Here is a 27232-nt window from a genome sequence, read left to right as displayed (position 1 = left end):
TAAAAATATGCTATTTTGACTCATTTAAAAGTGCAAGTAATTTCATGGTTGTTTTATTGGCCAATACAGAGGGGAAAAATTACTTGGTGCACCTGTAAGAAAGCAAATTACTGTTACTCATTTTGTAAATTAATCATAGATAAGTGTGAATAGACCAGTACTACAGTGAAAATTGCTAACCAACCTAAATTTTTTTTTGAGTAATTTTCCACCCACACTGGTAGCTGCAAGTATAAGTCCAAGACCAATTTCATATTAGGCAGTGCTCTGCAACCCTAACTGATACAGAGAAAAAAAATGCATTGACATTGTAAAGATGCACTTTTCATAAGTTGTGGAATAATGTATATGTATCTGTTGTAATTTACCTAGGCTCTTAAATATCAAATATACTGTATGCTTATAAAAGTTTTTTTTCTTTTTTTTCCATAAACATTAAAGGCCATGCAATTTGGACTACACATACCCTACAACATGAGCTGTAGATGGATGGGAGTATTTATCTTCATTGAAGATACCGCTTACCTTATGTATAATAATGTTCTTGCATAACTTGGATTTGTTAGGTTGCAGAGGATTATCTAACCACGGGGGGGACTTTCTTACTGTCCGGACAGATACAATATTTGTGGAAATGGCCAGATATCATATAGCGTGCACAATAATTGAGAATGGTGGTAAGTTAATTTATCTGCAATCAAATTCACTAGCTTTGGTAAATACCCATGTCTTTATGTCTTCATTGGTCTTTATACCCAAGCTGACATTTTATGCCCTCTGCACAGCTTGTGACAAGATAAACTTTGCATGCCAAAACAAAACAAAAAGAATGATTTATTATTAATTTAGAACTGATGTAATGACATGTCACCATTTATTCACTTGCGTCTGCAAGATTTAACATGACATGAGTTTTTACCAGTGTAGTAAAGCATAAACCATTTGGCAGCTATTTTCAATCAGTCTAAAAATAAATGAAAGATATGTACAAGACTCCATAGCATTGACAATCTCAACAACAACAGGTACAACATTCCCTCTGAAATCCCTCATTTACATTTGATCATTATTTGTTTATTTATTTATTGTTTTGACAAACTCAAGTTCGTAGTCAGGTGCCCCAAGTTTGTAAAAATTTCCCAGTCTTTTTCCTCAGCGAGTTACTCATACTTTAATGGTAATAAAAATCATCTAAATTCTACACCAAGGGTGCAAAGCTCAGATTCTGAAGGGGCGCAGTCCTGCAGAATTTAGCTTCAACCCTAATTAAATGCACATGATGCAGCTAATCAAGTCCTTCAGGCTTATTTAAAAACTACATGGTATGTGTGTTCAAGCCGTGTTTGAACTAAACTCTGCAGGGCTGCGTTTTTTTTTGCACACCCCTGGTCTGCAACATCACTCCAGTCCCCTACATACAGAGTTCATGATTCACTTCTTATTTCCATTAAACCAACATTCTGCTAGACATTCTCAATCACATTCATATGCTTTGCATCCACTACTCACATCTCTTTAAAAACAGTGTCTTCCCACGTCCATTTCTGTGTTAGAGTGCAGCCTGTAAACTGGGTCTCTATACCCATGAATCAGGGGATCCTTGGTAATGTTCACTGCGGTGTAATGGTCTCCTGGTGGAAGAGTAAAAGTCCACATAGTTGCTTGTGGTTCTGAAGCCGTGTGCCTGGCTGTAATCAGTGGGAGAATAGTGCACCATCTTTTCCAGATACGAGTCCTCGTAGGTGTGTGGTGAATGCAGGTATCTGCGGTATGTGTCATGGTTTCTATGGCCTGTTTCATCAGTGTGATACACCTTCTGCACACAAACAAAATAATCTGGTCTTCAGCTAAACAGTCATGTCATGATCTTGTTTGTTCACACTTTCAGCTCATTTTGTGTAAATCATTTATACACAGCCAACAGGGCATTCTACAAAAGTGCTCTGTTCATGAACCCATGAGGGCTGCCCTGGCAGCTAATGCAGCTCATAAGGCAGCATCCTAAACCAAGTGGAACGTCATAAGTGACTAAATTGGCTGAAATATTTTTTTTTTCCTCAAAGTAGCTATTTTTTTAAAAAACAATTTAAACTAGTTTCAATAAGAACATTGTAGTCCAGTATAAAATTATTGTTCAAACTGCTAGTGAATTACAGTAATGAGAATCTAATGGGATAAAAAAAGGAAAATTGTAAAGATACATTATAAGTGATGGTAAGTTCAGTTCAGCCGCCTCACCTGTTCTCTTCTCGACCCCTCTCTGCTTAGAGAAGTGTACGCTCCAGTGTAATACTGTGATGCTTTTGCAGACCCTTAAAAAACAACAACAAGGCAGATACATGTAGCTCAATTTTAGTAAAAAAAAAAAAAAGTGCAGGGTACATGCAAGTACAAGGCGAATACACATTTCTTTATCAGTCGGCATTGCGTATACCCACTTCTAAATTCCCTCTGATGTGCATTATTCAGTGGTGTCCTGCATTAGCCAAAATCATGACAGTTCACCACATGAATAGCTAAACCAATTGCAAATATTCCCTAAAAACACCCAGTAAAGACCAGACCGTGGCGCCCGCTTCCTTCAAAATATGTTTGATTGCGCCTGTTCCCATACCTGCTCTGTCCCCCCACCCCAATCAGGGATGCCAACAGTGATAGAGATGCTGTCAGTTCATGCGCGAGTGCATGTCAGGGGAGCTAAGCAGAGTGGTAAAATAATAATTAATTATTGATTACTAATTTGGATCAGTACATTTTATTGAAAACAATACCATGAAGGGGTCATTGGATGCCTATTTTCCACAAGTTGATATGATTCTTTAGGGTCTTAATGAAAAGTCTCTAATATACTTTGATTAAAAATTATCAATGGTTTTGTAAAACAACACCCTTTTTACCTTGCCAAAATCAGCTCTGCAAAAATCGTCTCATTCTAAGGGGTTGTTCCTTTAAATGCAAATGAGCTCTGCTCACCCCGCCCCTCTCTTCTCTCTGTGGAAAGACGGTCTTGTTTACATTAGCCGCATTTAGCTGCGTTTGGCCGTTAAACTTCCTAACTACAATGTTAAAAGGAAAGGTGATCGCAAAGATTCATAAAAAAAAACACTTATACTCACTTCTGCTGTAAGTGAAGCTGGATCATGAATGATTCGCGCGAACATAGACTAATATATGTAGATCGGGAGGCGCATTCCCTTCACAAACAAACGTAATCGGCTCAGATGTTGGGATTAAATGACGACCACTATGTTCATTATTGCATCCAGCAACACAAGACCTCAATCACTCAATCAGAGATATTCTTGTCTAACTTACATCCCTGCTCTGGCATCAAAACATGGAAAGTTACTGGACTGTGACAGCTGGTCTAAGGTAAGAGCTCATGTCAATCAACTATCGTGGGAGCGGCCTCTGTCGGTGTGACGGCACACTGACAGGCATCTGAGAACGGCTCGATTTGAAAAAGGGGATATTATTTTTACAGATTAATTAAAAACCACTGCATGGATTTTTATCATTACAGATTTGTACATACACTGCCAACACACATTAATATTCAAACAACATGAAAAAGTGAACTTAGCATCCGATGACCCCTTTAAAAATGACAAGAAGCAGTTTTTTTATGATCAGAAATTTCTTAATCCGGTGAACTCCTGTAAACGTTTCAGTCCAAGGATCCAGTAAACAAGTGTGTTCAAACAGTACGTTCAGATCGGCTCTATTACAGAGAAAACCCAACTGATTTCATCACAGATGATCAAAGAGTCACGTCCGAATGACAGTAAGTTATTCTTTTCAGCATGTATTTGGTTTAAAAGCACAAGTGTTTTATATTGGATGCTGGTGTTTTAGATAATGCACTGCTCAGTGGTTTAGTAGTTCTGAATGGATTCATATGGTAGCTTGTACAGTTATTGGTCTTTTGGCATCTCCTGTGGTCCTGTTTGATACTGCAGCTTGACTGGTGCTTATGCTCATTTGTATTAAAAACATGTTTTCTCATAAATTAAGAGGTAACCACTCATCTCCAGGCACCACTACACCACTGGGAACCTTTGTTGAAAGAAGTTCTCATACCTGTACTTTTGTTTTTATTGATGCCATTTTCTCCTTGGTAATTATAAAATTGCATAGTTTGTGTCTTCTGATGATCAGAGTGTTCTTTGACGGCCAGATTGGCGGGAGATGATAATGTGCTGCCTGCTACAAAAACAAACAAACAAACAAATCACTGTATGAGTTTATGTGAAAATAAATAAACTAACTCTAGGGGTGGCACATGATTAACCTAATACTGATTGTTAATTAAAGCTGCAAGCAGCGTTGAAAAGGCCCTTGCACCTGGTGGCTTTAGGAAAACAGCGAACAGTGAGCAATATGCATTTACAGTGGTAAATACAGAAGGAATATGTCGAAGTCTGGTGGCGCATAACTATTACTGGATATTGGGATTTTTCAGAAATTTATCAGGCCGCCATTGACACACACTTTAATGAAAACTCAAGATCTTCACAATTTAACACTGCAAAGGCCTTTAGATTAGACTGACCAAATATAATGCTGATGTCATTAAATCTCTAGGAGGAGTTTATTACAGCGTAAAACATGTCACTTCCTGTTGTCAGCAGGTGGCGCTATGGCTAAGTGAATATGGTCACTTATAAAATACAAAGCCTGAAACACATATCAGATGTGTGCAAAGTTTCATGAGTTTTCAAATGTTTAGGCCCTCAAAAATGCTATTTATTTTGGAGAAGAATCATCTGAGCAATTCCAGTAGGGTCGTCCATCGGTGCTCAGGCCCTAATTACAGTCAGAACTATATTTACTTAATCTACAGTAAATACACAGCTGTGATATTTCACTTCTCCTTTCACTGTAAAAATGATGCAATATCACTTATAAAACGGTTAGTTCCAGTTCTCAATTCTGATTGGTCAGCAGCTGTGTTTTACTTACGATAAAGCAGGCTATGACCGTTTCACCCAACGGTTCTGTGTATCACCGAGCAACACCCTTAGCAACATAAACAATCAATAGGTGCGTTCTGACTGATGGTTTCTAAGCAGTGTTCACTGTTCTCTACTCCCTAAACAGTGGACTTTGCTGACAGTAATCGCTCATTTTAGAATGGCAAATGGAACATCAAAGAAAAGCACTGACGGGATTATGAACATTATGATATAAACTTAAAAAAAAAAAAAAAATGTATTTTACTTTTAAATTTAAATACATATAAAATACATACACAATTTTGTATCTAATAAATAAAATCTAAATTCATGTTTATTATACACGTATGACTATTGTTAAAGTGTGCTCATCTCGTGGTTTCTTTCCCACATGCAGCCTGATAGTAAACACTGCTAAGATAAATAAAGTAAATAAAATGACAGTTAGCTTAGCTATTGCCAGTTTTACTTATTTTACCGATTAATACAATGTGCAAATGTAACATTTGTCGCCATAACCATTCATAAATACTCTAGTTTGTGTAATAATAACAGTGTTTTTTTTAACAAAGTGATTAACAACAAAGTCCTACATTCATCTTCATTATCATTTCTTAATGAACAATAAAACACTGTAATGTATCTGTCTGTATAAGGTGTGACACTAACCTGTGTGGTGCACAGGGGACATCTGTAGCGTGGTTGATGGTAGAGTGGGTTGTGATTTAAAGCGCTCTCTCTCCAGAGTTGATACAGGAGTCAGGAAGTGATTCTGATTCCAACCATCCTGTTCAAACACAGAAAGAAATAAACACACACACACCCTAATGCGGAGCAGCTGTAGCCTTATTGTGCTGCTGCTCACCTTCTTATAGATGGTGCGCAGGTCTCTGTACTGCCACAGCATGTTCAGCACCTGAGCGGCCGCCTTCACCACCTTCATAGAGTATCTGCTGCAAACGCATGTGCAAAACATAGAAAATGTGCAGAGCGGTGGAGCTAATAACCACTGATTTAGACAAGTAAAGATATATTTAAGAAAGTATATTTGTATATGTGTGCTCTGGTGAAGTATTAAATGCAGTATTAAACTATATAACAGATGAAGAAGCATTTAGGTTTATCTGTTTAGTATTTATAGCAGTCACCAACCTTTCTCCTCTGCCCTTGGTGATGTTGACGAGTTTCTCAATGCCACCCGCATCTGCCAGGGCTTTAGCATTCTCCATGTTTCTTCTGGTGACCTCATGTAGTGTGCAACATATAGCCGCTACCGTAGCATCTGACAGCTGTGTAGTGTTTCCCCCTGGCAAACGGTTCACCAGGTCCCGCATGGCATACTTCCCTGAGATACAACCACCATCAATCATCAAGGACACACAATTAGGGCTATCGATCTCCTTTACAGAATCTGCAAACTGCATGTGTAAAACTCAGGGAAGAATTATTTTTGTGGCAGATATCATAATCAACAGATAAGTCTGAGCTGGACGATGACATAACTTAATCAATGATGAACTGACTTTAACAGAAAAATCGACTGTTTACTTTTGTCTTCTTTTTTGATACAATCTGTATTTTATAAAAAGCTACAAAGGTAAAGGTGACTTGACTCAACTTGATAAGACATTCACTACGTGAATAAAATATTAAAGGCTTATCTTGGTAACAGCACTCTCACCGATCAGTTCTTTATTTCTCACGTCTAGGGCCATGTTTCTGAGTGCTGTGGCAATGGAGCACACCACTCTGTCGTTGTCCATTCGCAGTAACTCCACTAGAATGGGCAAACCTTTCTCCTTACGGACTGCTGCACGAATATACTCTGCAAACTACAGAGAAACAACAGATCTTTTTTTAAGTACATATATAAATACCTAATGCGGACTGAATATGTCAAGCAATGAAATTTATGTCCAAAAACGCTAAATACTATGCTTTATTTTACATTTATTGTATAGATGTTTGCAAAACTTAAAAATTGGGATGTCTAGACAGTTTTATGCTATTTTAGCAATAAACATAAAAATGACATCTCTAAATAAGTAAACAAAAAAAAACAAAAAAAAAAAACAAAAAAGGGTAACTGCAAGCTTACATTTCACAATGTGAATTCACATCTTGCAATGTGCAGTTACATTTCAGTTGTGATGCATATATATACATATACACATTACTAGCTTCTATCACAAGCCTTTGGACTTTATTAAACTGGGAAATATAGAATAACACACCTTCCAGTTTCCTGCGGAGAGATTCTGGAGTGACCCGGCGGAGCCCTCTAGAGTGGCTGGGTTTGAGCTCTCAGCTAACAGGGTAAGATAAGGCTTCACTACAGATGGGTGCCACAACATTTCAGCACCTTTAGGAGACTTTGCGAATCCAGGGATCGGCCCGACACCATCCCACTAAAGTACACAGGATTTATTAGTTGACTTAAAGAGACAGTTCACCCAAAAAAACACCACCACCACATATCAATCCAAAACTATATGACTTTCTTCTCTGCGATATAAAAGAAACTTTTGTGTGTATTTAATATCTGTATATTTTTGTTTTTTATATATGTTTTTTGTCCAGATAATATAAGTCAATGGGCTTCATAGTTGTTTGGTTCCCAACATTCTTTAAAATATCTTCTTTGGTGCATGATGCGAAAAAGATAGAAGTGCATGTAGATGTAAATGATGTCAGAACATGAACATGCACAATGCTGTTTTTGTGGGAACTTCAAAATACCATGAATAATTAATTATGAAAAATTATTCTGATTATTTTTTAATGCATTTTAAGAATACTTTCCCCATCAGCTGTTTACAATGCACAAAACTGCTGCATTCTGCGTCAAGGACGCATGTACACTCTGATAGATCAAAAAAGTTCATCAAAGTTGTCCTAAAACAAGAATGGGTATTGTTTTTGTTTTAGGACAATTTTGATGAACTTGGTTTTGATCCACTTCAAATGTTAACTACTGTAGTTTAAAAGTTTTTGCAGGAGTTTTATGAAGTAATGAGATGAAGATCAGATTACTAGTAGATAAGTAATTTGCAAATCATTTGGGTACTATTTTGATATTACTGTGAAGGAGCTACCTTAAAGTGCTGTTAAACCCTCTTTGATGATGTAATGCTATTAGTCTCACCTGTTCTTCAAGTAAATTCTTCTTTTTTCTCCTCTTCCTCCCCCAGCAGCTGTAATCTGCCTCTTTACTGGGTGACCCTGACCCCATTAACCCATCAAGCTCCTGATTGGCTGTCAGCCAGGAGGGTGACATTTCCAGCTCCAGCCGAAAGGAGAGATTCCTCAGAATGCAAATGCAGTTTTCCACAATCTGAGAGAGAGACAGTCTTCACTGACTGAACATGATTGTGTAACTAAGTGTAAGTTTGTGTGACTGAGTGTGTGTGTGTGTAATGGGTTCCAATGCATACCTTGCTGTCAAAATCCGAGGTGCTGACACAGGCTTTGATGACATACAGTAGCGAGTCCACGAGTCCCTCGCAGGAGCGCATATACTTTCTGGCTTCTTCTCCAGCTGAACTCAGGTTCCTGTGTCAACACAAAATCACTGCACAGTCAATTACAAACAGAATTACAGCTCTGATTTGATTTATTAGTACAGAGTTTAATTTTAAGGTCATGGAAAATCACTTAAATATATACCCAATTTAAGCAATAAGATAACACAGGTTGTTGGTATAATCACAGCTAAAGGGTGCTTTTAGGCATGGCACACAGTGCAGTGAATAAATGCACAATATAGAGCAATCTCTTGTGCAAAATAAAGCATTTATAAACCATTTGCTACAAAATAAAACATTTTCATAGTGCAACAAGAAAGCAGCTGCTCTGACATGCTTTAACATGCAGCAAATATGTAATACTAAATTATTCTTTAAACAAGTACAAAAAGCCTATTGTTTAAAGTGGAGAGAAGCGCTCACTCACAAGAGAAAAATAAAGTGTAAAGGGATCATCAGATGCCCATTTTTTATATGATTCTTTAGGGTCTTAATGAAAAGTCTATAATATACTTCGGTTAAAAATTCTCAATGGTTGTATAAAACATCACTCATTCTACCTTGCCAAAATCAGCTCTGCAAAAATAATCTCATTCTGGTCGAGGCTGCTTTAAATGCAAATGAGCTCTGCTCGCCCCACCCCTCTCTTCTCTCTGTGGAGAGACGAGCCTGTTTACTTTAGCTGCATTTAGCCGCTAAACTTGCTAACTAGCACATTATTAGGAAAGGCGATCACAAAGAGTCATAAAAAAAAAAAAAACACTTATACTCACTTCTGCTGTAAGTGAAGCTGGATCATGAATGATTTGCACGAACATAGACGGATATATGTAGATCGGGAGGTGCATTCCCTTCACAAACAAACGTAATCTACTGCATCTTCAGCTGCTCAGATGTCGGGAGTAAATGACGACCACTATGTTCATTATTACATCCAGCAACACAACACCTCAATCGCTCAATCAGAGATATTCTTGTCTAATTTACATCCCTGCTCCGGCATCGAAACAAAGAGGGCGGACTGTTACAGCTGATCTGAGGTAAAACGTTCATGTCAATCAACTATCGTGGGAGCGGCCTCTGTTGGTGTGACGCCACACCGACAGGCAACTGAGAATGGCTCGATTTGAAAAAGGGGATATTATTTTTACAGATTAATTAAAAACCACTGCATGGATTTTTATCATTATAGGGTAGATGTGTACATACACTGCCAACACACATTAATGTTCAAACAACATGTAAAAGTGAATTTAGCATCCGATGACCCCTTTAACTGTAATCATGAAATTTGCATAGTTGTCACATCTTGCACACTTACATGCCCTTTGAATGGAATAAAAATCTTTTCAAACCATGGCGGAATATCCTGTGATGTCCACTTCACAGGAAACTAATGATCAAATGGAACAAACCTCTGAAGCGATAAGAGAAACACACAAAATGTGCAGTGCGGGGGTCGCGAGGACCAAAATTAAGAACCGCTGCTATAGACTCATCAGAGCCACTAGGGAGTTTTGTTTGAGCCTTTCTTTTGATGTTTCAATTTGATTCAATAGTGAGGGTGAGGGTTTACAACCCACAGCTGGCATGATCCACAGGGTTATTTTGCCAGACAATATAATGGACAGGTGTGTGCCTTTCCAAATCAAGTCCAAATTTAATCTGTCATAGGTTAACTCCAACCATGAAGATGATTCAGATAAATAAAACTGCTCCACTGCTTTGTAATGTCATTAATTCACACGTTTTCTGGCTTCACACTGGCTTCAGAAGACTTGGAATATGGTACTTGTATGGACTACTTGCTGATATACTATAATGTTTTTTTTGTAATTTTTTAACTTGAAAGCCCCTGATCCTTACTCATTCACTTTCATGATGGATACAGTTGCTGAAACGTGGTTGTAAGTATATATAAAACTCTAAGAATAGGAAAAGGGGAGACCCAACCCAACATACTGACTTTCTTCTAAATCTCATCAAATCTATTTTTCAATTGATAATAATTAACACAATTTATTATTTGTAATTAATATTTATAATTATATTTAAAATATTCTTTTTGTTTTTTGTATCTTTTTTTACTTCTCACTTTATTCCTCTTTATCAGTTTAGATAAACATTTAGTGAATGTGAATTAGGTTACACATTTATTAATAATGGTTTGTGAATATGAATTAAAACTATTCTGACTTCATACTTTTCATCCATGAAGTGGTGCTGTGATGTGCTGCAATTACCTGAGACAGCCAGTGGTGTTGCGGAGCACAACAGATGAGTGCAGCTTGAGTTTGTGCTCATCGTGAAAGTCAGAGCTGCTCCAGCCTGAGTGAGGGATGATCACAGTGTTGGTCATGCTGCTTAAGGCATCGCGAACGATAGTCATCTTCACTGCATCACACGAAGACAGATTCCACAACACACCTACACACAGAAAGCAGTTCACATGCATGATGTTCCTGGACAATTAAACACAAACCTGTCTATCTGTAGTCTGCCTTGATATATAATGAATTACTGTGGTCATTAAAGCTGTCTCGCAAAAGTGACAACAGGTCTTTGTGTAAAAAAAAAAAACAAAAAAAACATTTACTGTCTTACTATAAAGATTTATGGACTATACAAATGTCATGTAATTGTCTGAACAATTTAATTACATCTATATCAGCATCTATATCAACAAATTCTGGGAGATATCAGACTCATTTAGAGAGACCAGTGGCCAACTAGTCATTTAGGTATGCATTATGCTCTTAGCTGACCACAGGGGGGCTGTTTTAGCCCAGCATCTTTCAAAGAACGGATATGCATAGCATAGCTCTAACATGTAACCACTACCGGCAAGCTGAATGACACACAGAACAAAGATAGACCAGAGACAATGGGAACATGAAGGCTATATATATATACATATATATATATATATATATATATATATATATATATACACACACACACATAAACATGGAGTAATCGCATAGCAAGGAACTCCTAAGAGTAACTAAACAGTGAGCCACGGACCAAAAAGAACAGAGAAACACATGACCAGTGTAACCCAATCATAACATAGGAACAAACAGACACCTGACAAACAAACATTAAATAATCAAGTGACTCTTGACACCCTAAAAGAAGATCCACACAGAAAAAAGGGAGGCAGTCTAGGGGGAGGGATGGAGAGCCAGGTCCATGTAGTGGAAGTGGAACAAAACTGTGACATGGTGCTGGACTGGGGGTTTGTTCTTTGTACATCGATAACAGTTAGCTGGATATTATTTTTGGTGATTTGATATGAGCATGGATTGTCAGGTTCTTCGAAGCGCATCCTAGAGTTTCTGTCAAAGCAACAGTCTGTTAATTCTCAGGAGCAGGCTTATTTCACATAGCTCGTTGTTTTATGATTTTTTTTTTTTTATACATTAGATTGTATCATTTTAAGTGAAGATGACACTGAAAGTCTGTCCTAGTCACTGCTATATTCTTAGAAGTGTTCCTATTATACCAGAAAAAAAATTAAACAAAAATAATAATTTAAAATTTTGTAAATAATTAAAATAATCTTTAAGGACGTCAGGATTTGTTGTGTCACACCTTGCTGCATTCAGTGTAGACAGCGTCACTGATTATAATAGGCTCTATAGTATTTTTTTAGTATATTAATTACAAAATTAGTCATTAGCATTTTGTTGTTATGAGTGTGAGTATGGGTATTTTACAGATTCTAATGACGTACTGCTCTTATCTGTACAATCAAAAATGACAGAGTAATTTGAGTTCAGGAAAGTTTTTTTTGTTTGGAAGGGTGATTCGTTTGCATTATCAGAATGTGCTGGCAGTTTTGTGTCCCTTTATATTTAATTAATACAGTCATGACCAAAAATATCTGCACCCTTGCAATTCTGTCAGAAAATTGTTCCAATTGCAAATGTTTTGGTATTCACATGCTTATTGTTTTTGTTTGCACTGCAACAACACAAAGAAAAAGAAGAAAAGGCAACTTGATAAAATTTCACACAGAACTCAAACATGGACCGGACAAAATTATTGGGACCTTGTCAAAATTGTAAGAAATAATTGCTTTTCAAGCATGTGATGCTCCTGTAATTTGTATTTAGACACACCTGTGGCAAGTAACAGGTGTGGGCAATATAGTAATCACGCTCGCAACCAGTTAGAATGGAGAAAAGGTGACTCAACCTTTGTGTTGTATGTCACACTGAGCATGGAGAAAAGAAAAGAAGTGTAAAGAGTTGTCTGTGGATTTGAAAGAAAACATTGTGGGAAAACATGGACAATCTCAAGGCTGCAAGTCCATCTCCAGGGATCTTAATTTTCCTGTGTCCACTGTCCCAATATCATCAAGAGGTTTACAGCCCATGGCACTGTAGCTAACCTCCCCTGACATGGATGGAAGAGCAAAATTAATGAAAAATTACAACAAAGGATTGTTTGAATGGTGGATAAAGAACCCTGATTAACTTACAAACAAATTCAAGCTGATTTGCAGACACAGGGTATAACAGTGACTGCTCACACTATCCGTCGCCATCCTAATGAAAAGGGACACTATGGTAGGAGACCCAGGAGGACACCACTGCATAAAAAAGCAAGACTGGAGTTTGGCAAGGCAAGAAATTGACTTAAAAGTGCAGGAAAAAGTGGCTTATAAACCTCCGTCTGTGGTCAAGAGAAGAGTCGGATAATGCTTGTGTGTGCAAATGGTTAAGAAAAGATATAATAATATGTTAAGATATTAATAAAGAAATATATTTAATAAATAAATAAATAAATATATACAGGGTGAGACAGTGAGAATTCACCTAATACTAAACGCCACATGTAGACACAATGTAAGATATTATATTTGTAGTCCCGAGAGTGCCATTGATTATAACGCAACATTGTGAGACTGCAATAAATTGAAGTGAGTGACAGCTTTTTAGTGACTATATGGAAGTGCTATTTGCTCGCTTTCTATAATCAGTTCCGAATTTTAATAAAAGTGTTGCTTTACGTGCTGCTAACAGGACCAATAGCCACAAAACCCTGCACAGAACGGATGAGGTGGAGGAATGTGTGTACTGTACTAGAGAAATGTATAAGCAGAAAATCACAACATATGTTGGATGTGATCCTTATGTTATGAAGAGGAGTGATTTTTCAACTAAACTGAAATAGCTGCCTCAGTTGCCTGTCATCAAGGCGGTGAAAATAAGCTACGCAAACAAACTCTTTAGAAAGTGAGTTTTAAATGTTTACATTATTTAATTTTAAGGCAGCGTGTCTTTTTTTTTTTTTTTTTTTTTTTCAGTTTTAATTTTTTCATTTTTTTAAATTGTTTTCAAAGAGAGTGCCATGTTTTAAGAATGTTAGGAGCGTGCCGTGCCAAGCTAGTTATAAGACCATAAATGTGACCCTGGTCCACAAAACCAGTCATAAACGTCAGTTTTTTAAAATTGAGATTTATACAACATCTGAAAAGCTGAATAAATAAGCGTTTCATTGATTTATGGTTTGTTAAGGCAGTACAATATTTGGTTGAGACACAACTATGTGAAAATCTAGAATTATAAAAATATTTATAAGCCAAAATTTTTGTAAAATTGCCTTTAAAGTTCTCTAAATGAACATCAAAAATTAAGTTTTGATATATTTACGGTAGGAAATTTATAAAATATCCTCATGGAACATGATCTTTACTTAATATCCTAATGATTTTTGGCATAAAAGAAAAATCAATAATTTTGACCCACACAATGTATTTTTGGCTATTGCTACAAATATAATACTTAGAATATAAATATAGAACCTTTTGGTCATACCTAGAATACTGCAATAGAGGAAGTAAAATGTTTTCGCATTTCTCCTTTAAACTCTCAAATAACCTTCCTGATAATGTTTCGTTCTCAGACACACACTCTCTGTTTAAATATAGATTAAACAGAGCACACAAAGAACCTCATAACCTTTCACTCCAGTTATATTTGATCAAATTCTTTTTTTTTTTCTATATTATTTTTATTTATTGTGAATATTCGAGTACAATCATAAACAATCATATAGCATATTTCAAGTTACATACAAAGCTCAGTGTAACCAAAGATTATCTTTACAATATGTGGATGTGTACAATTACACAATATGTTCAAACTATAAGTTATACTCAGCCTTCGTTAAACTGTTTCACAGTGTAACCAGTTTTCCTTTTTACAAAGAGAAATAACAAAGAAAAGAAAAAGAAAAAGAAAAAGAAACTATATGCTTCCAGGGTGAGAACATGTGTCCTAAATCAATTCCATACAGAATAACCTCAGATGACAGGTTATATGCATATTTGCAAATGTATATATATATATATATATATATATATATATATATAAAAACATTTATTATAACTATATATCTACATTTCTTTTATTTATTTATTTATAACAACAAAATCAGGCCTTCTTTCTGATACATATTCAACCCATTTCCTCCATTTTCCCAGGAATGAATTCTTCTTTAAATTGACCAAAAATGTGATCTTTTCCATCGTATAAATCTCTGTGGTCACATCTATCCAATTATCTAAAGTTGGTTTCTCTTGGTTTAACCATTTACATGTAATTGCTTTCTTGCTGGCTGCCAAAAGCACACCCATCAGGTATTTATCATCTGCTGTTACTATATCCGGATATACACAGCCAAAATACAGCAATTTGCTTTCTAGAGGTATGTCTCTTCTAAAGATATATTCAAGAGCCTCTTGTATTTCTTTCCAGTATTCTTGAATTCAGGCATTCCCAAAATATATGATAATGGTTTGATTCATTACATCCACAATTTCGCCAACATTTTGGAGAAATATTACTGTATTTGGCAGTTTGTGCTGGTGTTTTAAAATATCTAATAATGTTTTTCCAACAGTATTCTTTCCAATTTAGTGAACAAGTTGATTTCTTGTATATCTGAGAAACAATATTATATCTAATACCTGATGTGTATGCCCTCTTAAGCAGGTCTATCAATGGACTCAAATTATCTTCAGGTTTTCTTTTTATTTTGATCATAATAATTTCTAACCTGGGGGTATCTGTAGAAGTCCTGATTTTTTAGAAAAAACTTTTCCTTTAGTAGTTGAAAGCTTAAAATTTCAACTTTCTCAATAATGGTGCAAAAACAAGTAATTCCCTTTTTTGCCCACAATTTAAATCTGTTATTCAACCTGTTTGGGGTGAAGTCTGAATCATAAGCAACCCATTTCAAAACTGTACTGTATTCCAACAAATTATATTCCTTTATCACTGTTGCCCAGATATTTAAAGTAAGTTTTGTCCATGGGTCTTCTATAATTTCTATATATTGTCGTAATTTGCTATCTGTTAGTATGGCTTGTATAGGGATACTCTTTGAAATATAACTTTCCATATCCTTCCACGGGGGAATGATAATGTGGGTCACACCAGTTCACCATGGTCTTAATTTGTGCTGCTATATAATAATCTTTTAGTGAAGGAAGAGCCCATCCTCCTTTATCCTTTGGCAACTGCAAGTTTTAAAACGCACTCTGGGCTTTTTTCCTTGCCAAATGAATCGTAAAAACATTTTATCCCATTCTATGAATTGTTTTGCAGTTATTTCTACAGGTAAACATTGAAATAGATATAGAAATTTTGGTAATATGTTCATTTTAATTGCTTCGATCCTTGAGCTAAAACTGAGAAAAGGAATTAAATTCCATCTGGTTAGATCTTCTCTAATTTTTAGAGTTAATGGACGAAAATTATTTTTTTGTATTTTTTCTATGTCTTTTGTCAATTGGATACCTAAATATTTAAAAGATTTTGTACGCCATTTTAATGTAAATGTATCTTTGATATTTGCAGGAGGAATATAGTTATATGAAATTACTTCTGTTTTCCCAATATTTAATTTATATCCAGAAATAGGACCAGAGTTCTGAAATTGTCTCATGAGTTGAGGTAAAGATTTGGTTGGGTCTCCCAGATAAATCAGCATATTATCTGCGTAACAGGCAATCTTATGTTCCACTGCTTTTATATTAATACCTTGGATTGTTTTATCCTGTCTGATGCTTTGTACTAAGGGTTCCAAATAGAGTGCAAATAGCTGAGGAGACCATGAGCATCCTTGCCTAGTTCCTCTCTCCAATGTAAATGACTTTGATAAATAACCATTAATTCTTATTTTTGCAGTCGGCCTATCATAAAGTGCCTGTATACTTCTAATTATAGTTTCATGAAAGCCAAATCTGTGTAGAACCTTATAGAGATATGTCCAGCTAACTGAGTCAAAAGTTTTTTCAGCATCTAGACTTAGAATCATTGCTTTTAATTTGTTTTTCCTAATATGATTCATAACATGTAACGTGCGTCTAATATTATCTTGTGTTTGGCGCTGACAGATGAAGCCTGATTGGTCTTGGTTTATTAGGTTGGGCATGAATTCTTCCATTCTTCTGGCCATAATCGATGTAAACAATCTATAATCAACATTTAATACAGATAGAGGTCTATACGATCCACATTGTAGCTTATCTTTTCCTTCTTTTGGTATAATAGATATAATAGCCTCCTTCCAAGATGGCGGGGCTGTTGCATTCTTTAAGACCCAATTGAAAGAACGGACCGAGATAGGTATTATTTCCTTTTGGAATGCTCTATACCACTCCCCAGTAAATCCATCAGGTCCTGGGCATTTATTAGACTTTAATTTAGTAATAGCCCCTTTCACTTCATTTGCTGTTATTTCTGCTATCAGTAATTTATTCTGCTCATCAGTAAGGGTCGGTAACTCCAATTTGTCTAAAAAACAATCAATCTCCTCATTTCTATCATCAGGCATTTTAGAATATAATTTTTTTATAAAAAGTTTCAAACACATCTTGAATATTGTCTTGTTTATTTTGTATTGTATTGGTTATAGGATCCTTGATTTTGTATATTGTTTGATTAGTTTGTTGCTTTCTTAATTTCCATGACAATACTTTCATAAATTTTGACCCATTTTCATAATATTTTTGCCTAGAAAATATCATTTTTTTCTCTATCTCTTGGGTATACAGCATATTAATTTTGTTTCTCATTTTTTTTATTTGTTCTAATATTTTTGGATTTTGCCTATCTTTATGTTCTTTTTCTAACAGCTTTAATTGATGCTGTGATTTGTTTAACTCCTGTTGTCAAATTTTCTTTTTACGTGAGGCAAATGCTATAATTTTGCCTCTTAATACTGCTTTAGTAGCATCCCACAGTATTGGAGGTGTGACCTCTACATTATCATTATTTTCTAAATAAGAATCATTTTCAATATATATTTTAAATGAGGGGTCATTAAGAAGGTTCAAATTAAATTTCCACAAGGTATCCTTAAATGTATTATCTAGTTTCACTTTTAGGTAAATTGGGGCATGATCACTGACATCTATTGTTCCAATATCACAGCTTTTAACTCTAGTCCTATCTCTATTAAACATAAGATAATAATCAATCCTGGTGTAGACATTATGTGGGGGAGAGAAATGTGTATAATCCTTAGTATCTAGGTATAGGTCTCTCCATATATCAATTATGCCAATATCATTCATCAATGCATTAATTTTCCGATGGATGGGTTTAGGAGTTGTTGCTTTCTTGTTTGTAGAGTCTAATTCAGGTTGTAGGTGTATGTTTAAATCACCTCTACAAATCAATATACCCTGCGTTTTAGAGACCATAATTTGAAAAATCTTTTGAAAAAAATTAAAATTACTACCGGGTGGGGCATAAATATTAAATAAAGTGACGTATGTTCCATTTAATATTCCATGGACAAAAATAAATCAACCTTCTTTATCTACATATTCATATTTCTTTTCAAAAATAACGGTATGAGAGATCAAAATGATAACTCCTCTCCTATGCCCTGTATGGTATGATAAGTAATAGATCTGAGTAAATCCCATTCTTTTCAATTTTTCATGCTCAGTGTTATTTAGATGCATCTCCTGTAGATATACTATATGAGCATTTTCTCTTTTCATTTTACTTAAGATTTTTTTCCGTTTAACAGGGTTGAGTAGGCCATTCACACTGAAGGAAATTACTTTTACTTAGTTATTAGATATGTCTATTCAATTTAACACCAAAATCAAAAAGGTAGGAAAGACACAGTCCCTGGAGAACAGTATATAAACAAATAATGAAAACTCCAAGAATCTGACAAACATATTGAACTTCCAAGATAGGGGTCTCACACAAACGACCCTGAAACAAGCTAGTGGTAAAAATCTAGCATGGAGGGGAAGCCTTCTCTTCCACCGTGGTGATCAGGGCCCCCCAGTTCATCGTCTTTACATGAGCTAAGAAAAAACATAACTCACGTGTCCGACGTATTGTGCTGTCATAGAACAAAACTAAGAGAGAAGTCAGATCAACACATATCTAACGGTTTATAGTTGTAGATGGCATAACGTTAGGTAGACTCCAGTTATCTTCTATATGCCTGTAGACGATCTCTAACGTCTGTCGATCTCGGGGTCTTTTTAGCTCTTGTCTTTTGTTGTGCCGCAGTCTCCCAAGACGTGTGTCCAGTTGTTCCATTAGTGATTCGGTCAGCGGTGTTTTCTCCACGTGGAACCCTCTTTTCACCATATCCAGATAAGCATCTTCAGCTGTGTGATAGCCCACAAAGATATCTTTTTTCGCCCATGCCTTCCGGATCACTTCTTCTTTCATTTTGTACCTGAGGAATTTCACTACAATCGATCTTGGTCTCGCATTCTTCCCAGGTTTTGGTACGAGTGCCCGATGGGCTCTCTCCACATGCAATTCTGTATCCGGAGGAAAATCCAAAGTGTCTCGCAGCAGTTGTTCAACGTAGTCATTCATGGAATTCTTCTCTATGTCCTCGGGCACGTTGTATATTCTTATATTGTCTCTTCTTGACCTGCCTTCTTGATCAATCTGTTTGCTTTCCAGCTGCGACTGCATCTTTATCATTTTTTTCATCGTCTCTTCCACATTTTGCACTCGCGTTTCAATTCCTTCAATACGATCTTCTGCGTGACCGATCCTTTGATTCGTCTTGTTTAATTCGATCTTGATTTCATCAAGTTGACGGTTGTTCTCTTTTCGAAAGTTTTGAATCTCTTCCAAGATTCGTTCCAGATTGATCTGGGCACTATCCGGGTTAGCACGATTAGCATCGTGTGCTAACGCATGTGCTGCGCCGGCGCCTCCTTGCTGTCTACCCTCAATTTCCAAGGCGTCTGTGTTAGTTTTCCTGCTCTTCTCTCTTGTTTCCATTGTTATCCCACTATTACAGACTGCTTTACCTAAAGTTTTTATTTGTTCTCAAGGTTTAGGGGATCTGTTAGTTAAATCGTCGGGGAAGACGATGGACTATGCTGCCATTCTCTCAGTCACCAGAACCGGAAGCCATATTTGATCAAATTCATGTGACTATTCTCGAAAAGTCTTGCTTAAACAGTCCTGAACAGCAGCTATGTGTTCTCAGTGGAATTGTGTTTATCGTTTCTGTTTGAATACTGTATGTCATTTACTCACGGCACGATCTGTATTATCTAAGAACTATACATTTCTGCCATATGGACATTACTTTCACAAACTCAGCTCTGATAACAACGTACTTTTAACTGTAACACAGAAACATGCATCTCCTGTAAAGCTGCTTTGAAATGATACAGCATTGTGAGCAACACATAGTGGTGTTTTGTTATTGAATGGATCATCATTTTCGAACGAATCAAATTCAGTTGTCCCAAGTGTATCTTACATTGTTTTGTCAAATGAAGTCAAAACATTATGATCGCCATCTGGTGGCTACCTGCAGTAAAGGACAATAACCTCCGCCCTCTCAATGTGAACAAAAGGGACATAAGCAGAAAAAAAAAAAAAAATCAATTTACACTTAAAATGAAATATTCCCAAAGACATTATCCATCATTTTAGGTAGTTTTTTTTTTTTTTAAATCACGCTAATGCATGTTCATTTTTGTAATAAGTTTGATTTTAGTTTATTATTTGATGCTATAAAAACAGGGTGTGGTGTCATGATTGTGTGCTTGCGATTGGGTCTGCATGAGTTTGGGTGGGATTTTGACAGTGCTCGCCATTTACTCAAGAAGACAGCGGCCATATTGGGATGTTTTGGCTTCACTTTTCTATAGTGGAAGGAGGTGGAGATGCATTGTCCATCTTTTTTACAGTCTATGAATTGTTTAATCATTTTAACAAATCTGCTGAGTAAACAATTTCATTCAATTATTGATATTGTTATTATTATTTTTTTTCGATATTGCACACCCCTAGCCGCTAACATCTAAAATACATCTGATCTAAGTAGAAATGCAAGTTAAACACTCCACTGCTTAGGCTAATGTGATGGTGTCACAGACCAACAATATATGTCATTTTATAATACTATAGACTGAACAAGTTATGCATTTTTTTTACAAATACATTAAGAGAAATGTGTTTATTGACAGAACATATGCTGTGTATAAATGAGACAATTTATACACTTAAACACGTATGTAACAACAGACCGGCTGACCTGTGACAAGCTCTCGTACTTCAATGTCCACTGTTGTTCTCAGCAGGCGAAGCAGTGCAGGAACTCCACCTGCGTTTCTCACGGCAATCTTGTTGTCATCTGAAGCTCTGCCATAAACAAGGTTCCTCAGGGCTCCACATGCATGCTTCTGCACATCCAGAACCTTATGATCTAACAAATCCACCAGGTGTTTTATTCCACCCAGACGGCACACCTTCGAAACACAAGAGATTTTCATTTTGTTCAGGGTTTTTTTTTTTTAAAAAGCAGGTTTCCCAAACATTTCCTTTTATCTGCCACTGTTCTGTATTGCGGTTCATTTCATAGCCCACACTAATTACAGGTTTCTTTTCATCTTTATATAAACAGTTTTACGTAAGCTCACTGTAAACATGGACCACTTTCACCTTGCATGGGCACTTTTTACTTTCCTGCCTGGTAGTAAGAAGTTTAGGACATTTCGAACCCACACCTACAGATTTATGGTTCATTTCTAGCATATCTTTATTAGAATGAACAATACTGGACTCTCTACACTTTCATTATCATTACTGCCACTGTCACTTTATTGGGTTACTTTTTTTTTTTTTTTTTTTGATTAGGCACGTCGAGTCACTTTTCTGTTGGGCTTTACGCAGTAAAGCCTGCGTCAAAGCAGCTTCATAGTGATGAACAGGAAAAGAACAGAATCATTTATGGAAACTCAACTATGGGGACAGTTCAGATTCTGCTGTAAAGCAGCTCTAAAAATACATTAGTGTCATTATTTAGCTCAAGTCAGTTCAGACAAGGCTGTGCAATAAATCATATTTTAAGCGTGATAATGATTTCTGCTTCTCTCCATTTATTAAGCATGGTCTGCAACTGAAAAAAAAATTAACTGAAAACAAAAAATTACTGTTTTTTTTAGTCCTGCTTTACAGCAGAATCAGAATTGTTGTGTGCATTATGGATAGGGGTGTAAGAGTAAACAGAAGTCACGGTTCGGTATGTACCTCAGTTTCAGGGTCACGGTTCAATACTTTTAGGATTTTTTTTTTGCTCATGCTACAAGTGCTACACACTTGTAGCATGAGCAGCTGTTTTTGACTGTATCATTTTTTTACTTTTATTTTTAGTGTTTTTGCCTTTTTTTTTAATAAGGATTGGACAGTAGATAGCAGACAGGAATCTAAGTGGGAGAGAGAGGGGGACTGGATCGGTAAAGGTCCATGAACCGGGGGCGCTGTATGTCAGTGTGCTGACCACAAGACTACTGATGCCGACTGATAGTATAATTTCAAGGAAAAAACGTAACTGTCTGATTTGTGAAATTATGCCTGGTACAGTATTTTCTCCTCTTTACAGACTTCATGACAATTCCACACAAATTATATTTTGCAGTACAGTTTGTGTGCAATTCCCAGAATAAAGATCAGCCAAAACAAAACTAAAAACCGTTTCCGATTTATAGCCGGATGATCACTTTCCCACACTGCTGATTTAAAACAAACATGCGGTTCTTCAAGCCCTCGCGTGCCATTTCAACTCGCCGCTCTTGTATTGGGTTGGTGCACAGATCGTCTCTTCTGTGCTTTCCTATTGTGGCAGTTAGCATTGTATTATTACATGACCCCCTTCTGCATAATGCCTATGACTGATTGTACTGCACGTCTGCATGACCGTAATGCCGTACCATGACAAACACACGTACTATTACACCCCTATTTATCCTACATTACAGAGAAAACACTGACAAGAAAAAAAGATCTCTACTGAGATATTGTTCTCAAATAAAAGTCCTTTAATGCAGTCATTTACACTTTTTGCTGCAACTAAATCAAACAATAAAATAAATAAATAAAACAAAATAGTAATGGTGATAATCTTGGTTACATTCCTTCTTTTTAGCATAATAATAGTAACTAACCATTTCTTATTTTATATTTTATTTTATTCAAAATCTTCCCTCCACATACCTCATATCTCAAAGAAAATGGAACATTCTTTACCTCGGTCTTGACGTGGTTGTCTCTGTAGCACAGGTGTTGCAGGTATGCCGCCGCATTAGCCTGCACAGATGGAAACTGATGCTGTAGCATGTGGATCACCTCCGGCAGGTCTGGGTCATGCCATGCAAACTCTCTACAAAAAACACACATTAAAACAATGACAACATTCACTTCAAGCTAGCTTACTGATTATAACAGAAACACACACACACACACACACAAATAGCAGAGCTCTACTAAAGATCTACCTTGGGTCCTTCTGTATGCTGTCTGCTGAAGGGGAGCGTGTGGCATCATCATCCATGGGCTGGCGTGTGTAGCTGGGATCAGGGGACCAGTAAGGGGAAGATTTGTATGCTTCTGTGTATATGGTGTTTAAAGCATAGTTATTTCTTTGGTACATCATGTTACTGCGCTGACTGGAGCTCCGCTGCAGGTTACTTATACCTAAAACACAATGACAACAGTACACTTTAAGAGAACCTTTCACATTTGTTTTGAACCTCGGATTCTTTAGCTTAAAGAGACATTCCAGATTAATTTGAAATCAAGCTCTATAAATCTGTAAGTCTCTATCAGCAGTGTCTGTTGCAGTCTTTACAAAATAATGTTCACTGCACCAACTGCTTTGTTTTATACCCATTCATCAAATCATCTTTGTAAACTATATACCATTTGAAAGTTGCAAACCTTTAAGGAGACATATGATGCCCTTTTTTACAATATGAAATACAAGTCTCAGGTCTCCCCAGAATGTGTCTGTAAAGTTTCAGCTCAAAATACCCCACAGATCATTTATTATATCATTTTGAAAATGCCTATTTTGAGCAGTGTTGGGGGTAACACATTACAAGTAACGCAAGTTACATAACATTATTACTTTTTCCAAGTAACTAGTAAAGTAATGCATTACTTTTTAATTGACAAGAAAATATCTGAGTTACTTTTCCAAAAAGTAACGCTAGTTACTTCCCCCCATTTATTGATTAAAAGCTCTCCTGTCCCCATGTTGAGGGAAATCGGGTGTAAGATGTTAGTTCTAGAATAAATGTGAACATGCATTAATTCATCTCACTCACAAAAAAACAGATTCAGTATTCCTCAAAATGAATAAAAACAGTAAAATTCGACTCAGAATATATGTTAAATAATACAAATATACTTTATGTATTTAATCCCATTTTATTAACCGATTTCTTTGCTGCCGACCTTCGATGATCCAATTCAATTCACTAATATGCAAAAATTACTCAAGATAATGTAACATTTGTTTTCCTTTTTTTTTTTTATTGCTGAAGAGTTGACATTATTTTCTTCTGTGGTCTACTGTACAGATGTGAATTTACTTTTCCCAAAGCCTGAGGCTTTTGGTGTGAAAAGCCTTTTACATTTGCCAAAAAAAGAACTTTTTATATTAAAAACAAACAAGCAAGCCCTGCCCAGATTTAAAAAGTAACACAAAAGTAAAGTATCACATTACTTTCCATAAAAAGTAACTAAGTAACGTAATTAGTTACTTTTCTAGGGAGTAACTCAATATTGTAATGCATTACTTTTAAACATGCTGTTTTCGTGCATGTCTCTTAAAATGAGCTGCTGCTCCCCTCCCCCGTTCCAGAATAGAGCTCGTACCTCAGATATTCTGCCAAAAGACATCTGTTTGGTTTTGATTATCATGTCTAGTGCACTGAAATCATGCGTTTTAAAGCCATATCAGTTTAAACTGATATAGTTTTCTGAGTGCACAGATCCGAAGCACGCGCACAGAAAGCGGATGTCACAGCATGTGAATACTAAACTAAACTTCTCTTTCATGTCTTATTGCTTTAACTGTCAAATACACACAGGTTTATGATAAAAACACATGAGTTACAAAAACAGGTGGTTATGTCTGTGAAGGTAAACAGCTGGGAAAGAAATCGCATGTTTATATTAGATCAGCCACAGTCACAATGGCAGCACCGTGGGTGGAAACTTGCAGATTAAGGGGTGGTAACATTATAATAAGATACTCTTTGTATGTCACTGGGAGACACAAGCTTGCAAAGAAAAGCTTACCAAAAAAAATGAATTGGGTTGTTCTTTTTTACACTTTCTGGTTTGGTAGATTCACAGGGTAGATGACGATAATTCAGGGAATCCTGTTTCTTTAAAGAAAAGTATTATCTTTCCTATTTTTAACCAAAATCGAGGATAACTGAGTACACAGGTACATTGTAATGAATGTTTATTTCACTGGAAGCTAGAGGGCACCCTTGCGCAGAAACTCTACATATGCTTTATAGCAGAAGTAATAGTACTGACGACACAGTATTTTTATAGGGACAAAGTATATTTATAATGCAATGCTAATCGACATAGCTTTTATAATACTATAAAATAGCATAATTTCTGCCTCATTCTGTGATATTAAGCCATGTCTGATCGCAAAAGGTTATTTCAAACACTCAACTATGTTATGGAGTTAATTTAGAGAAAAAGCATGTCAATAAATGATATCTTTGTTGGACAACAGGTTTGTAAACAGGCTCATACACATGCAAAACTGTATCGCACAGGTGCAACTGTAGACTTCATCATTATTATCGTGGGAAGATTCATTCTTATCGTGGGGAAAATGTTTACCGGTATATCACAAACTATAAGATATTGCCCATCCCTAGAAGGTCTCCACAATTATTAACCAAACATGTGCATTTCACAGCTTCTAACAATGAATCATTTTCCAAGTTTAACTATTGAGATTCTAAGTAAGCGGAGACAGGGCAGTTTTACGTGGGCAATGAGACATTTATGTATGTAGGTCTATGGACTGAGAAGGTGTTCAGTGTAATGCTTTCAAGAAATGCTAGTTTGGGTATATACGTTTATAATTAGAATATTTTTGATAAAATAAACTATTTTAAGCAAATTCAAGTGATGAACTGGACTACAGTAAGAACTATATGTATAAAACGATACATGCAATAATTTACAGTAGATGTTATACACAATTGTTTTAAAAATAATTTCTTTTAATACAGATCAAATAAAGAAAAAAAGGGAAAAAAGTTTTTGTAGACGCGTACCAAAGGATGACCGGTAGAGTGCACTCTGGGGGCTGTGGTTCAGGTCTGAAGCTGTTTGGCTGAGGCTGTGGTAGAGGGGTCCCTGGAAGGTCCGGCCCTCGTAAATAGGTCCAATGTGGCGGTCAGGAGAAGTGGCTGACCTGAGATCACCTATCTGACTGTGTTGACTACTGTAAGACGCTCGTACACCTGATGATGATAATACAATACAAACAAATAGTTACAAAAGAGACCATAATTCATATACTCACTGACATATACTTACTAAAGTCTGGTTCTTATAGAGGATACAAAAGGAAAGAAAATTCTGTTATCATTTCAAAATAGAAGATATTTTGAAGAATGATTTGGTTGCCATCGGCTTGGGTAAAAGATATTTTCAAATATCTTTTATGTTCCACAGAAGTAAAGTCATAGAAGTTTTGGAATGACATAAGGATGAGTAAATGATGACAACTTTTTCTTTTTCTTAACCCTCTATCCTTTTAACCCAGGGTGATCTTCTCCAGTGTTTTTCCATCAAATTGACAGAATCAAAAAGAAACAGAATCATTGTCATTTGAATTTATGCAAGTATACACAGTTATACACATTACATTTGACATTAGATAGTTTACAAGTTTTGAATAACAAATAACAATCAGCAGATTTTGGGAGAGCCTGAACACTGCTTTAATTCACAAGTTTGCCATAATTGGCAGAACGCAAAAAAGTATTTGTTTAGTCATGGCGCCATCTTGTAGTGTGACTGACTGGAATACACTGAGTTGGAAGTGGGACATCTCAACTTGGATATTCCCAACTTTGACTTTGTCTTGAACACACAAAACAAAATTCCATAACAAAATTCCTACCTTTTCAGGAAACAGTTTAGACTAATTAGTTTCTAGAACATCATACTGTGTTTAAGCAGAGAGTTATATCATTGTAGGTGAAACACACTCCAGGATGGAAGGGATTGCAAAAAAAAAAAAAAAAAAAAAGTTTACAGTTAATTCATAGTTTAGCAATTGTAATCTCTACATAATTAATAGGTTATATACAAATAGTGAGTCACACTGTCGCATTAGTTAAGAAATTATTTTTAAGAATATTTAGAAAATGTTAATTTTCCTTTGCTAACAACTTGTTTA

The 27232-nt window shown here is 36.0% G+C and overlaps 1 protein-coding gene across 11 annotated transcripts in view; it reads right to left on the bottom strand.

Moving 5' to 3' along the window:
* Positions 1-816: 816 nt before the first annotated feature.
* Positions 817-27232, bottom strand: part of LOC127170769 (plakophilin-4) — a 72229-nt gene continuing 45813 nt past the window's right edge. For 10 of the 11 annotated variants that reach the window (XM_051118993.1, XM_051119001.1, XM_051118995.1 and 7 more), the window contains 15 exons: positions 26100-26288; positions 23280-23478; positions 23032-23164; positions 21041-21254; positions 10723-10906; positions 8390-8507; positions 8101-8289; positions 7190-7363; positions 6637-6787; positions 6108-6300; positions 5821-5908; positions 5625-5742; positions 4081-4206; positions 2239-2312; positions 817-1816 (listed from right to left, as the gene is read on the bottom strand). In XM_051118993.1, coding sequence (XP_050974950.1) covers positions 1577-1816; positions 2239-2312; positions 4081-4206; positions 5625-5742; positions 5821-5908; positions 6108-6300; positions 6637-6787; positions 7190-7363; positions 8101-8289; positions 8390-8507; positions 10723-10906; positions 21041-21254; positions 23032-23164; positions 23280-23478; positions 26100-26288 — 2390 coding nt within the window. In that variant the 3' untranslated portion in view covers positions 817-1576. The remainder of the gene's footprint in view (positions 1817-2238; positions 2313-4080; positions 4207-5624; positions 5743-5820; positions 5909-6107; positions 6301-6636; positions 6788-7189; positions 7364-8100; positions 8290-8389; positions 8508-10722; positions 10907-21040; positions 21255-23031; positions 23165-23279; positions 23479-26099; positions 26289-27232) is intronic. The other variant, XM_051118994.1, reaches the window with a different exon arrangement.

The sequence above is a fragment of the Labeo rohita genome, chromosome 9 (genome assembly GCF_022985175.1).
Source record: "Labeo rohita strain BAU-BD-2019 chromosome 9, IGBB_LRoh.1.0, whole genome shotgun sequence".
In the NCBI taxonomy this organism is placed as follows: Eukaryota; Metazoa; Chordata; class Actinopteri; order Cypriniformes; family Cyprinidae; genus Labeo; species Labeo rohita.
Note: the sequence above shows the minus strand (reverse complement) of the source record. Positions and strands in the feature narration are given on the sequence as shown.